Source organism: Lepisma saccharinum, chromosome 6 (genome assembly GCF_977018435.1).
Source record: "Lepisma saccharinum chromosome 6, izLepSacc3.1, whole genome shotgun sequence".
Lineage (NCBI taxonomy): Eukaryota > Metazoa > Arthropoda > Insecta > Zygentoma > Lepismatidae > Lepisma > Lepisma saccharinum.
This window is the reverse complement of record NC_139234.1, coordinates 63,088,284-63,102,670: the sequence shown is the minus strand read 5'-3', so window position 1 is coordinate 63,102,670 and position 14,387 is coordinate 63,088,284. Positions and strand designations below refer to the sequence as shown.

Genomic DNA, 14,387 nt, shown 5'->3' with positions numbered 1-14,387 from the left:
AAATTTATTTTGATTTAGTCATTGGTTACCCTACCCATACACGCTGGCGTTTCCAGCTGAAAGGGCTACAGCCCTTCCCCGAAATTTTGAGAAAATCAAAATTTTCAAATGAAAGCATAAAGAACATTGGGAAAAACCAAACTGGTAAATGCAAATCCCCTTTAAAATAACCCCTGATTATTTTTTTTGTCTTTGAACAACTTTTAAAACTAAGGTTAAAAATGGTTATTATGAATTATTTTATTGCGTATCCTACCCCCAGAATGCAGCTATGTAATATTTACCTCTACAATTCCACCACCTCCAGGAAAAGAATCCCTGGTGGGGGACTGTAAGTGGTGTTACATCAATATGTATGTATGTATGTGAAAGTAAAAATTCTAAAACTCCATGGTACAACAGCCCTTTGACAGCCAAGGCCTCCCAAGCAGCTCTCCATTGGATGATTCACATCCAGTGCAATTTTCTGGCTTCCTAAATAAGAGCTCGTTGCATCTTTTCAAGTAGATTTCCACTTGTCATCTTAATACTGGGTCAACACCAAAAGTTTTGGGCTCCCACTCAGGATCGAACCTGGAATTGCTTACATAAAGGCGACACAGCATTAACAATTTGATTACGATACAGCAGTAGTTGCTTTTAATTCAACACCAATTACTGGATGTGTAAAACCACTTACTGGAAGCGAATCGAAATAATCCTTCTCATGATGATCTAATATACTGCACATATTGTCAGGTAGCCCGGTCGAAGTAAAATTACACGATTCCTGTGCAAACCTGCCAATGAAAAATTAAAAATTGTATCAACAACAAATTAAAATCTTATTACATTATTTACATGCATTCGAGAGCCACCCATGCTTAAAAACACAATATTTATTTTCGTACACATGATATATTTATCTTGACAACTTATATTTCTATCCATGAATTTTAATGTTTCATCTTTAACCTTGGTATCTAACTTAAAGTCTTTTGAATCATACCCTGAAATAAATTAAAAAAGCAAAGGAAATTTTGTTGTTCGAATCTACAAAAGATTATTTTCTAATGTAATGTATTATCAAAAAGGACAAGATATTTTCAACATAGAAAAGGGTAATTGAACGATTTCATTTTGAATTAATTTGCATTATTATTTTTTTCTATTTTTACATCACTCTCCTGTCTGAGACTAATTTTAATAAGAATGAATAAAAATTAGATTCAGCTGATGAAGGGGACACTCACAAAATACAAATATGTTCATACAAGCCAAGACCTGAGTCTGGGACATTCTGTGGTGAGGTTGTGTAGAGCACTGAAGTGAGCTTTTTGATTTCATATTAGTAGAAATTGTAAGTTGCACTGGGTATGATGGAAGAGATGGTCCCATTACCGTTAAGTGCTCTACATACAAACATTTTTATCAATGTGTGGTAACACCAGCCAAAAGGGACATAGGCAAGACTACTTTGTGGGAGAAAGATTGCAGTCATCGTGACATCTTTTGCATTTTACACTCAGTTATTGGGCTTAACTTATTTTTTGATGTGGATATTCTGTTAAAATTGTAATTAATTGAACTTTAGCATGCAAGTAAAACAAAAACAGAAGTCCAACTTCCAATTTCCCGGCAATTTCTATATACACACATGAAAAAGTTCATAACATGGGAGAATACGCCCCCCCCCCTTTCCAAACGCCCAAGATGAATACTTTAAAAAGGGGACTAATTACAAGATACCAACTGGAACATGATTGATTGATTTAGTTTATTTTACTTCGCGTTTTGTGCCTCTTGGCTAATTTGCGAAGATGGGGATGAGTGATGAAATGATGAAATTGATGAATGGACATTCACAAACAACCAAGCCCGACCGGGATTCGAAACTGGGACCCTTGGCGTCGCAACGCGATGTGCTAACCACTCGGCAACAGGGTTCGGCACCAACTGGAACAGTTAGTTCTCTGTCCGATGCTTATCTTATCTTAAACGGGAAGTCATATTCTTGTTCTGTAAAGAATAATGCAACTTTTATGGTATCTTTTGTGTAGACTTTTCGAAAAACAATGATTCATTTGTACTCAGCGTGTGAATCACGCTTTACATACGTGAAGCTGAAGGAGCGCTGAGATGCATTTGGGCATTGCGAAAAGAAATAAGGCATTGCTTTTGTTAATTGCCACGAACGGTATGCCAGGCGTCTGAAGCGTGTGTGTTTCTGTTTGGTGAATCAGCCCAATATTGCATCTTTTATGTACGTACGTGATCTGAGGCAATGGGTTGTGCGAGTTTGTCCTTTAAAGGTTTATACTCGTTGAACATGGGTTCAAGTCCTGGGCACGTTTATTCTGGGCGACTTTTATGCTTATTTATAGCACTTCCATTGGAAGAGAAGGGTTGCATGTATATAACATTAAGTTAACAACAGACCAGGTCCAACGAGATAACGGCATAGAAATGGAAGGAAGTATCCGTGACCCAGGGACGAATTTGGGGGCCGATATCCCCGCCCCCCTCATCACTCTCCGAGAGTAGTCTCTCATATATGCCACCATGCGCATATATGGTAACATCGCCTCCTTGTAATCAAGAGGTATCGGGTTTGATACCCGCTGGAGGCAAATAGTGGTTCGGATCCCACTTCAATCCCACTTTAAACTTAGGTCCTATCCCGATTAGCCTCTCTGTGCATAAAGTGGACGCTATTATGGACAAATGTTTGTTTGAGATTGTTTTTTAAGTCCACTTCATGCACAGGAAGGCTAATCCGGACTTGACCTAATTAAGTTTAATGCGGGATCCGAATGACCATGTGCCTCTACCGGGTATGGAACGCGGGACCCCTTGATTACAAGGCGATGACTTAACACCACGCTACCAGGGATGTAGTACAACTATGGGCAAATACTACAGATTTCGGAGAGATCTTGGATTGCAATTACAATTCTCAATAGAGGAATATTTCTAGGGGCGGTGTAAATAATTTTTAAAAACGATCGGAAATTATGGTTCTACAAAACATTTTAAGATGATTTATGTGAATAATTCGCTGGAGATTTGACTGTGAAACTGGACTTCCTGCCTAGAGTAAATAATAAGATCGTTATGTATTGTCCTCTTGTTATGTAATGTCACTTTTCTCCCTATTTGGGCTAATCGCGACGATGATGATGAATATTGAAATGGTTGAGAGAACAACCACAAGGTAACTTACTGTGATCAAAACAATTATCACTAGAACATGTAAGCAGGCGAAAATCGTTTCCACACAGCATAATATTCTGTTGAAAGCTACCCTCGTCTTTTTAAATGTAAATAGATATACTTACTCTGGCCACACGGTCACTGCAGGGTCCGTGCATGCAGTTGCAGCTACGGCAGTTCGGTTGTCCTTATTCAGCGAAAAGAACTTTGGCGACGCTGTTGAACTGGGCGACCACGTTTCTGGAAACACTCCGTACCAGAATCTGACCAATTGTTCGACGAAAACACGGTCTGGAATGCAATCACGATAACTCACAATTATTGGCGCAGGAACATTTTTCATTTGGGGGGTACAAAATTCAGCCTCATATATATATATATATATATATATATATATATATATATATATATATATATATAGATAGATAGATGGATAAAAAAATATTTCTTTGTTTTTCTTAGAATTTATGGTTATTTTCTAAAAAAAGCTCTTAAGAGCAGATAACAATTCCAAAACACACAAAGCTCTAGACTTTGTTCTGGGCTCATTTTGAATTTACCGGAACGTTAAATCACGGGTTCGAAATGTGAAAATTTCGAACAAAGATGCATCTATTCATTTTAATGCACGGTGAGATTAAAGGGGCTAAGGAGAATTCCCTCGTCCTTTATCTTGAGCCATTCCAACCAAGAATAATCATATTCCACCCACTGGATATAGAAACCATATTATTGAATATATCACACTTATAGAGTTCCATTCAGTTCAGTTCATTTTAATTTTAAAGTCCCATAGCTACACATAAAAAGATATTTAAAAATTTTTTGGCTGATGTGTATCACATCCAATGCTTTTTAGAAGTCTGTATTTTCTCAGACATCTAAAGGACGTTGTATTATAAAACAAAACAAAAAATGAATTTAGATGGTTTCTGATGAACTCGTAACAGGGCTAACTTTGGAATATTTGTAAAACATTTGACAATGCATTTATTTGTAATATAATTAGCTGTACCTAATGACGCTCTCAAGCACTGAAAGTACTACAGTATCATTCATTTCATGTAAAAAACCGAAATGCTTCAGATCTCAGAGCAAGCAAGGAAAACCACACGCTCGAAAGTTGTTTTTTTCTTTCAATCTTTGGTGGATAATATGAAGAACCGGCCAAAGTTTCTTTTCGTTGGTATTAAATGCGTCTGTTTTAGGGTGACGTGCCATTTCCTCGTTTATGTGAAAAGGTGAACTTTAATGTAAGCAAAGCATGTGCGTGTCACATTTAAAGGTTTTTCGCATCTACAAAGAAAATCCAAAACACATTCCCACCTCGCCGGCCGCCTTGGCGGAGTGGCTAGCATTTCGCGGTATGACGCCAGAGGTTCCGGGTTCGAATCTCGGCCTGGTATGGGTGTTGTTTCTGAGTGTCCCGTCATCATATCATTACTCCTCCTCATCTTCGATATTAGCCAAAAGTGGCAGATGCGAAGTAAAATGAACCAAATGAATCAATCAAACAATTCCATCTCACTCAAAGATCTTGTGAATCCAATCCAAAATCTACAATAGCTACAGCCGAATGTGAAAGCGGGTTCAATGCCACAAACCTAACCTTAACTGAGTAGAGATGTCACTTAGAAGTATAAAACCTACTTTTCCTTTCAACCCCCAGTGCATTGATTTCATGAAGAAAAATTAGCAAGAAATTAGATCAAGTCTAAGTATCATAGTGCCCGTGACAAGCCAACTGGCAAACCTGCAGTGAGTCTCATTTATCTCGTGCACTCATCTGACTAATATGATTTTCTTACAGTTTGACTTTAGAGTTTAACTTAAAATGACGTTTGTGTTACATTCGATATCAAATTTAGATTTTAAGCAATTAATGTCCAATTCTAAGTACACCTAATATATAGGTAAAAATAAGTCCTCTCCCCTTTGATAAAATTACAAATTGATCCCTGTTATAATGTATATGAAACATTTAGTTTCACGTAGGAATGATATCGTGATGCGACGAGTCGAGAATTGTCATAGCCTCGTCTCGTCTCCTGTGTAGTGAGGTCTTTCTCGTTCTTGTCTGTGCTTATTTTTCTTTCGGTTTCCAATCAAAAGTTACAACAACTTATTCTAGATTCACTTCATGTTCAGGTAGGCTAATCGGGAATGGATCTTCAGTTTCTAGTGCAATCCAAAGCACTGTGCATGTGGGACCCCTTAATTACAAAGCGAGATATCTCGTCCTGACTCACGAAATATTTAGGACAAGCAACACGTACAAACTTTCACAACGTACAATATGTCATTAAAGCAAAAACTTTTCTTTATAACATTTTCCTGCTTTACATCTTGTTTCGACGCTGCGAACCGTCGAAATATGGAATTTTATCCTGAAAAAATGAAACCGGTCAGCACAAGGCTCGCAATTGTCTCTAATGGATTAACTTTGCAATTACAGTAAACAAAATATACGACTTACTTGAAAAAAATCAATAAGATATAAGCTTGGTATGTCTGGAGAAGACAAATAGTAATTTATAGCTATTTATTTTGAGCAATTTCTTCAAATATGATACCACAATTTCGAACGAGATCGTCACGAACATCAATGATCGTCTCACTTTTATTTTGCAGAGATTTTATTTCAGTCTCGCCTAGAAAATTAAGAGGAAACAGACTTTTCTTGTCTCAGTACCAGCTCTATTTTCAAAAAATCTGTTAATATAGTAGGTTAGTCAAAAAGTAAATGCAATGTTTTTCTTTTCTTCCGTAGGTTGGCTGTACAGCTTTATGCGCTCGCAAGCCGATAGATAGTATCGTTGTCTTCGCCTGTGGCAGGTTACAACGTCATCACTTCAGTTCGCTCTGCAGTGTTGCCAAGTAAACATGGCTGCGCCACTGTCCGTGTGCACCACAGAAGAACAGGGTTCTGAAATCCGTTTTTTGTGGTCTGAAGGTGTACCAGGAGCTGAAATCCATAGAAGACTTTCAGCACAATACGGTGACAATGTTTTACCGCTGCGAAGTGTTTACCAGTGGATTGAAAAGTTCAAAAGCGGTCGAACAAGTGTGAAGGACGAGGAAAGAGCAGGTCGTCCAGCCACATCCACTACTGATGACAACATTGAGCAAGTCCGTGAGCTGGTTCTGAATATCCGAGAACAAGCGAAATCGTGTGAGAATCTGTCAGCAATTATTGGACAGACATGCTAACGAAGGTGAAGCCTTTTTGAAACGAATCATCACTGGAGATGAAACATGGATCCATCACTTCGAACCTGAGAGCAAACGCAAGAGCATGGAATGGAAACACCCTGAATCTCCAGTGAAAAAAAAAGTAAAGCGTCAACACTCTGCAGGAAAAGTGATGCTCACACTTTTTTGGGACTCAGAAGGGGTAATTATGGAACATTATGTGGAAGAGGGGACAACAATAAACAGTCAACGATACAGTGATATGCTTTCGAACAAGTTGAAGCCTGCAATTCGAAGCAAACGACGAGGTCGATTGTCGGAAGGCATTCTTTTGTTGCATGACAACGCGCGTCCCCATACCGCTGACAACACCGCTCAAACTCTTCAGAACCTGGGCTTCGAAGTGTTAGAGCATCCTGCATACAGTCCTGATCTCGCCCCGTCGGATTACCATCTGTTCGGTCCACTTAAAGATGCTTTAGGAGGCCGTCGATTCGACACAGATCAACAGGTGAAGGAAGCGGTGCATACGTGGCTTGCTGCTCAACCGAAAACCTTTTTTTCTCAGGGCATCGGAAAGCTTGTGGAACATTGGACCAAGTGTATTGAAGTGCAGGGGAACTATGCTGGAAGTTTTCTATTGTTGCTGTGAAAAATAAAAATAAATGATTGCATTTACCTTTTGCCTGACCTAATATATAGGTTTAAGTATCGTTATCCGAACACCCACTTACAAAGCTATGAAAATTATGTGTGAGGTACAGGAGTACATTCGGCTGCGGGACGGCATGGGTTCGATCCCGGGTTCAGTCTCCGGGAATTTTCGGCCTGTGTATAGGGCCAGTGGCAACCCACCATCGTGAGGAAATTGGGGAGCTCCGAGTGAGAACGTAATCCGGTCGCGAAGTCCTACAACGGCTGGGGGTGGGTCGGGCCGACCACCCGTCCCCCTAGTCTGGCTGCAGATCTCCACGCCCCCCTGGTGGCCCGCGTGGGAGGGAGGCCAGCAGTCGGTAGGTAAGCCAGGGCCCAATATTGGGCTGTAGCGCTAGAGGGTTACTGTTACAGGAGTACATTGTACCCCTCCCCTCCCTCCAAGTCGGTCTCCCGTGTCTCGTCTCGTTTGTGTAAGTATTTCTTTTCAGAAAATTCCATTTCAAAAATTCAAAAGAAAAGGTCAGTCATATACTCTTCTGATGAAGATTTGTATCTTATCTTCGAATTGACGCGACCACGTCTTTAGAAAGTACCCCCCTTAGGCAAAAAGCATTCGCCTGGACAGTGATTTTCTGACAGGTAACTTTACTTTGTTACACATTTTAAACAATTTTCATCTCCTTAGAGAGGTTACCCAACCTCGAACACAGGTCAATGAACTAACTAGTAGCAAAAAGTTTACAATGGTTTGAATTTCTGTGGTAAGGGAGATAATGCATGTAATTTATAAACAATATATATATATATATATATTTTTTATTGAGCGAATTGACAATAGGTTCATTTAACAGTAGTTCCTTGCCTCTGTCAAATTATCTAAGAGGGGGGTACAGGGGGTACAACTAATTTACGGATTTAGGGGGTACAGTACCCCCTTCAAAAATTTTGGGGGATACAATGTACCCCTGTATCCCCCCTTTCCTGCGCCACTGGTCCTCATTCTTTCCTCACTTACTTTATCTCCAAACACGGGCGCCCGCAGGAATTTTCCAATGGAACGTCGTCTTAACCCTGTTGTAAAGAAGAGAGAGGAAAGAAGACACGGATGAGAGAAAGGAAGAAAGATAAAAGAAGCATGCTACAAGGAAAGAGTGAGAAAGATAAAGAGAGAAAGAAGAGAAATTTAGAAATTGAACACACACACACACACAGGGGGGAGAGAGAGAGAGAGAGAGAAATGAAAAATAAAAAGCAAGAAAGAAACAAAGACAAAAAGAGAGAGAGAGAGAGAGAGAGAGAGAGAGAGAGAGAGAGAGAGAGAGAGAGAGAGAAAGATACAAGAGAAAGGAAAGGAGAAATAAAGAAAGAAAAGAGAAAGAAATAATAGAAATATCTTGGAGTATAGAAGGAATAGAGAGAGCGCAAGCGTGTTTCCTGGGCGAGGGGAATGAAGCCGTGAGGGGAAGGGGGTGAGGTAAAACAGCCATCTTGGGATGTGCCACAGTTATAGATCGACCAGAAGGGAAAAAAAACCGAAAAGTTCCCGCGCAGGTTTGTTTCCCTTCTTCCCTTCAGCTCGGGCCATAGGGAAGCATGGTCCACTCTCCCCCTCCCCTCCTCGCGGGAGTACGGTGCACAGGAGTCGCGGGTCTGCGCAGGTTGTGCTGAACTATAGCGAGGAAAATGGCAGCATGTAACCATGCAATGTCGGTGAAGCGCCTGAAGTAGCGTGCCGTGATCGAGTTTCTAAACGCAGAAAATGTGCTACAAATTGACATTCATCTGAGACCGAGGGCATTTTATGGGGATGAATTCGTAGACATCAGTACTGTGCGATCTTGAATTTATCATGCTCTTAAAGAAAACCCCAGCTGAAGAAATCTCAGCTATGTGAGAAAATGGAATGAATGTCCGCGAACTGCAATTGATGGAGGTCATCGGAATCGTGTTCAGCTTGGGTTTTCTTTACGAGCATGAAAAACCATTGCTGCCATTTTCCTCACTATAGGTCAGCACCCCCTGGCGATAGAAGTTTGAAACCTTCAATTGAGTAGCGGGAAAGTCTTATAAGTGCAATGTATGGTTACTCAAAATCCAAAATGCGTTTACAAGGTAACAAAGAAAATAAAAACATAGGAAGCTTTACTTTTCAGCACGCCCTCGTATATATACTTTATTGCAGATCCATTTCAGGATTGTAATGTTGTTCATTGACATTCCAAATTACAGTTTGCAGAATTTTAACACAAAATGTTAATAAGAAATGAAATTAGGCATACCATATTTAATGCAAAATATTGAATTTTTCACGAGTTTTGTATCTCTTAAACCAATTGAATCTCAAACTCAAAATTTTTACTGAAGTTACTTATCATGGAGTACTGTATTGTGTACAAATTTCAGATTTTTAAACAATTGCCCACCAGAGATATTTAACCCTGAACTTGGAATTTTTTAACAAAAATTACATGTTTATGACTCTGTAGACAAAAAAAATATTAAAGTCTCAAGCTTCAAATAATTTTGACATACTCTATTGGTACACAGGTACTTGCACAAAAAATTCAAGTGTGAAACAAACTGCCTTCCCCTCCAAGAAAATGTCCGAAAATGTCATTTTGAGCGATTAAAATACACAATTTTCACCTTAAGATTTATTATGAAGGATTAATATTTAGAAAATTACACAGAAATATAATTGTAGCCTACAATGTGCTTAACATCACAGATTTTGTCTCATTGTCGTAGGACTTACCAGAGCTGAGATAAAAAAGTTGCCGCTGATGCTTAAGAATGGAGAAAATGACGCGCGCCATGATAAAAAATGGCCGTCATCTTCAAATCGGTGATAGTAAAAATAAAATAACAGTGGTTCTGAACTGTCAACATATGAGGCTCACACCACATAAAAAGTAAACTTTTTTAAAAATGGTCAAGCAACCATGTTGTATGACTTCATATGGATTGACTTGTTTTAAACGTTTAAAAAACGGCTTTGTTTTTTCAGAATTGTTTAAAACGTTTAAAACAAAGTGTTTTAAACATGTTTCTTTCAGACTTGTTTAAAACAAATTTTCATACTTGATGTTTTATAGTTTGTGGTTATTCGCGTCTTTTGTAACTATGTATTTTCATTCAATCCGTGTCATTTTGTTTATTGAATGTGCATAGAAATCTGTTCAGTGGCTGAAAATGTACGTATGTTGAATTAACGAAAGAACATATCGTTATGCATACCCGTGGGCCACGTTTAAAACTCCTGGCTGTTTTTTTTAAAGTGTTTAAAACATTTTTTAAATTGAACACTATATGGATGAAACAGTTTTGTTCTTCACTTAACACACAGCACATAGCTGGTAATGTCAATATTTAGTTTCAATTAAGATAAAATGTATTAAAAAAAAGGAAAAAAAAACACATTAGCTACCACGTGGACTGAGTGGGGCATGGTGGAATCAAGGTCCGTGAAGACTTTCCCCTACTCCGCTTCAAGAGATTTTGGTCTGACCATAACAGCCCCTTTTCCGCGGGGGGCGGGGATCTTAAAATTGTGACGTCACCGCGAAAGCAAGCTTTTCCCTCTGCTTTGACAAAGTAATTTGAAAACAACGAGAAGGTGTCATATTTTTCAACAGTTACAACAAAATATTTGATTCATTTCTGGGGCATGGCATGGGCGTAGGAACTTATCTAGAAATATATTCGGAAAAGGGTTCTCGGACGTTGATCAATTGTATAACATGTAATAAGAAAAGCAAAATTGTCTTGATATTACAATATATGCTAATAATACTATATTATAAGACAAAGAGCGCATAAAGTGGTCGACTTTCGTGCGTGCGTGTTCTTCAATTTCATCAAATTATGTCTCATCGTCGCGATTAGCAAAAAGTGGCAGAAAAGCGATAAAATAACTAAGTAGAAATAAATAGATACAGTACTTATGGATTATTATGTGAATAGAGGCAGGGAGCCGCGGTGATTTAGTCGGTAGTGCGTCTGACTGCTACGAGACCCGAGATCGACTCTGGGGTTCACCCAGCCTCAAATACATGGGTTCTTGGGGACAATCCTTGGGGTGGGCTAAGTCGGCCGGAGTGTGATGCTGATCACACATCTAAAATGACGAGAACGAAGATGTGTGATTAATGGCACGGTGAAATGAGTAATGGGAAATTTACCTTACCTATGTGAACAGTAAAGAGATGGTGTAAGAATATGCATTTATCAAAACACATTCCTCCTTCTACTTACTTAAGACTACTGTTCTTTTTTTCAGAGAGAGATGGTCTACCTAAAAAAAGTAATGTCAAAGTAAATAAATAAATAGCAAGATGAGAAATTTATAGATTAACGAAAAGATCGATTGGTTGATTTGTTGTTTTAAGTCCACTTTATGCACAGATAGGCTAATCGGGACTGGGCCTACAGTTTAAAGTGGGATCCGAACCACTATGTGCATCTACGGGTATCAAACACGAGACCCCTTGATTACAAGGCGACGGAGAGATTAACGAAAATGTTGATGGTTCCAAGATGATAAAAATGTAACGTATTATTATCATCACCATGTACTAATTTCCCCAGGCACTGTCAATACGAAACTAATTCATTCAATAGCCGGAACGCCAATCACAAATGAATAGACATGGGAACACGTACTTTGATTTGATTTGGTTTATTTTACTTCGAATGTGGTCGAATGTGGGCACGAGTGATCATATGATGAAATTGATGAATAAACTCTCACAATCACCCACGACGGAATTCGAACCTGGGACCCCTGGCGTCATAGGGCGATGTGCTAACCACTCCGCCACGGAGGCCGGCTCATGGGAACTACTTCTTATTCTTCTTCTACTACTACTACTACTACTACTACTAATAATAATAATAATAATAATAAACGTATTAATACAATGTCATTTCATTTATTATATCATTATCATCATTAATGATTTTTTTCTGGGATGAAAGGTTTCAGTACGCGTAAGTACTCTTTAGTTCCTTTGTTTTTATTATTATTTGTTATGTTTATCATAAAAACTACTCTAAATATTGTGGTATGTTCATAAATGATGGTGCGGGTTGTAAGGAGTGACCCCTTCTCAAGACACTCAAATGTCAACCTCTCTGGACTACATTATTCAGGGGCGTCTGAATCCATGGTCAGTATATTCCTCTATGAGGCTTGTGTTCTGTGTGATTGTCCACCATTTTTCCTCCCCTTCACAATTAGCCAGAAGTGGCAAAAAGCGCCAAGTAAAATAAAACAATTCGCCATTCATAATAGATCGTGCAAAGGAAAAATTGAGTGATTATATTATTATTATTATTATTATTATTGCATCCTATAAACACAAGATCTATCGCGTCTTTCACTTCAGGGAATTAGGTTTTCAATTAAAACTTAAACGAATTGCATTGACTGAAATGTATATATTTTTCTAAATTTCGGACCACCCACCGACAAGAGACAAATTTAGCTCTCATTGCTCTTTACCTATTGTTTACAATGTGTAACGAAAGGTGGACTTTCGTGTATTATGTCGCAGCAGCAACTGAGTTCCGGAGCGTTGCGGCTCACTTTAAACCCTGCATATTGCAATTAAGTATTCGTGCCTCCAATGCGCTTCCATGTAAAAAGACTGGCGAAGGAAGGCAAGTGCTTCTGCGATGACGTCACAGAAATCTCGACCGCGAGTGTTGTTAGAAAGCCCACTTATGGCGGGGCCTTCTCAGGCAGGGAGGAAGCGCTCCGTTACTTTGTAACCTCATATTTTTGTATCATCAAAACCTCATTTGCCAAATTTTGTACTATTTTTGTACTACTAAAAAATGCTAAAAATAATTTTTGTACCACTCAATTTACCGTCGAAAAACAAAAATCAATTTTGGGGTTACAGAGTAACGTCTCAACCTCATCATCGGTTCCGGCTAAGTTATCCACATCAAAATATTGTACTATTTATGTACCATTTTGTACCACAATTTAAAAATTTTGTACCCGTCAGAAACAGCCAGAAAAAAAGGCGGGAAATTTTGTACCTTGCAACCATATATTTTTGTACCGTCTCGAGTTGCTTCGAAAAATATTATGCTATTTTTGTTCTAATTTTTAAAATTCAACCTTATACACACTATTTTGCAATAAGTGGATATCCAATACTGAAATAGGCCACTAGAAACAACACAACTTGAGGCAGTTCCCACGAATAAAAATAAAAGATGAATGCCTTTATCAAAACGAATCACATGGAGAAGAACTAATAATCAAGAAGTAAATTAAGGCAGTAAACGTCCCCTCTAAATAAAGAACAGACACAAAACACTGTACATGAATATAATAATAATAGTAACAATTATTATTATAAGTATTATTATTATATATATGTGTGTGTGTTTTCGGGCGTTTGAATGTGACTGTCCCCAACAATATTTTGTCGCCCCCCTTCTGTCCCCCCCCCCCAGTCACTTTTCCCTGGCGCCGTCACTGTGTTCAAAGGTGTAACGGCAGTGTCTTAAGAAAAGGCAACAATCATTCTGTGGCTTTTGGTTACGACACGAGGTTGGGAACAAATATTATTTCTCGGGTTACTATACATAGTTTTCAGACAGATCCGAATCAGTGAATTAAGGCAGTAAAGCGAAAAGACTGGACATTACACAAACACAAAGACGCGGGGGGAATAGGCTCTATATTTGACACTACATCACCGGAGTAATTCAGATGGAAACATTTTACGTGTTTCGAGAATCATAATTGTCTAATGCACATGTGTTGACTATATTCTCTCTAAGCCATATGATAAAATTAAAGGGGCTGTGTTTGACTACACAATGTCGAAAATTATACATTTTACTGTTGTAAAATTGAAGTATTTCAATGTTTATAATTTATGTAAGCTTTATTTCAACCTACGGGAGTCTTAACATGAAACTGTTGGTGGAAGATCAACATTGTCTTGCAAAAGACTACTATTTTTCAGTAAATCTTCATCCAAAGGATCCGGGAAATTGCAAATCTTTTCTAGGTACCTTTGTTTCTCTATATCACTCAAAAATTTCAAGTGATCCTGTTGAACGTTGTACAAAAGACACACTTTCCCAACATGGTCAAATTGACTTATCAATTTGTATTTGCTCTGTAGTGAGTAGTCTGTGGAGAATGCTCTCCAAGAAGGTTGTCTTGTACAATGCTGTACTGTAGTACATCGCGTCGCGGTCGGTCGCGTTGGACACTAATAAAGTGTTAATTAACTGTTAGCACGTGTTGTTACTCCTTGTAAAACCAATTCCGGAAATATCTGCGCTGAGGTTCAACAGATCCATTTTGTATCCGATCT

At 38.6% G+C, this 14,387-nt stretch overlaps 1 protein-coding gene across 1 annotated transcript in view; it reads right to left on the bottom strand.

Moving 5' to 3' along the window:
- Positions 1-14,387, bottom strand: part of LOC145989091 (calcium-activated chloride channel regulator 3A-1-like) — a 212,362-nt gene that overhangs the window by 116,558 nt on the left and 81,417 nt on the right. The window contains exons 4-5 of the mRNA XM_083124386.1: positions 3,318-3,483; positions 680-779 (exon numbers count right to left, since the gene is read on the bottom strand). Of these exons, the coding sequence (XP_082980512.1) occupies positions 680-779; positions 3,318-3,483 (266 nt within the window). The remainder of the gene's footprint in view (positions 1-679; positions 780-3,317; positions 3,484-14,387) is intronic.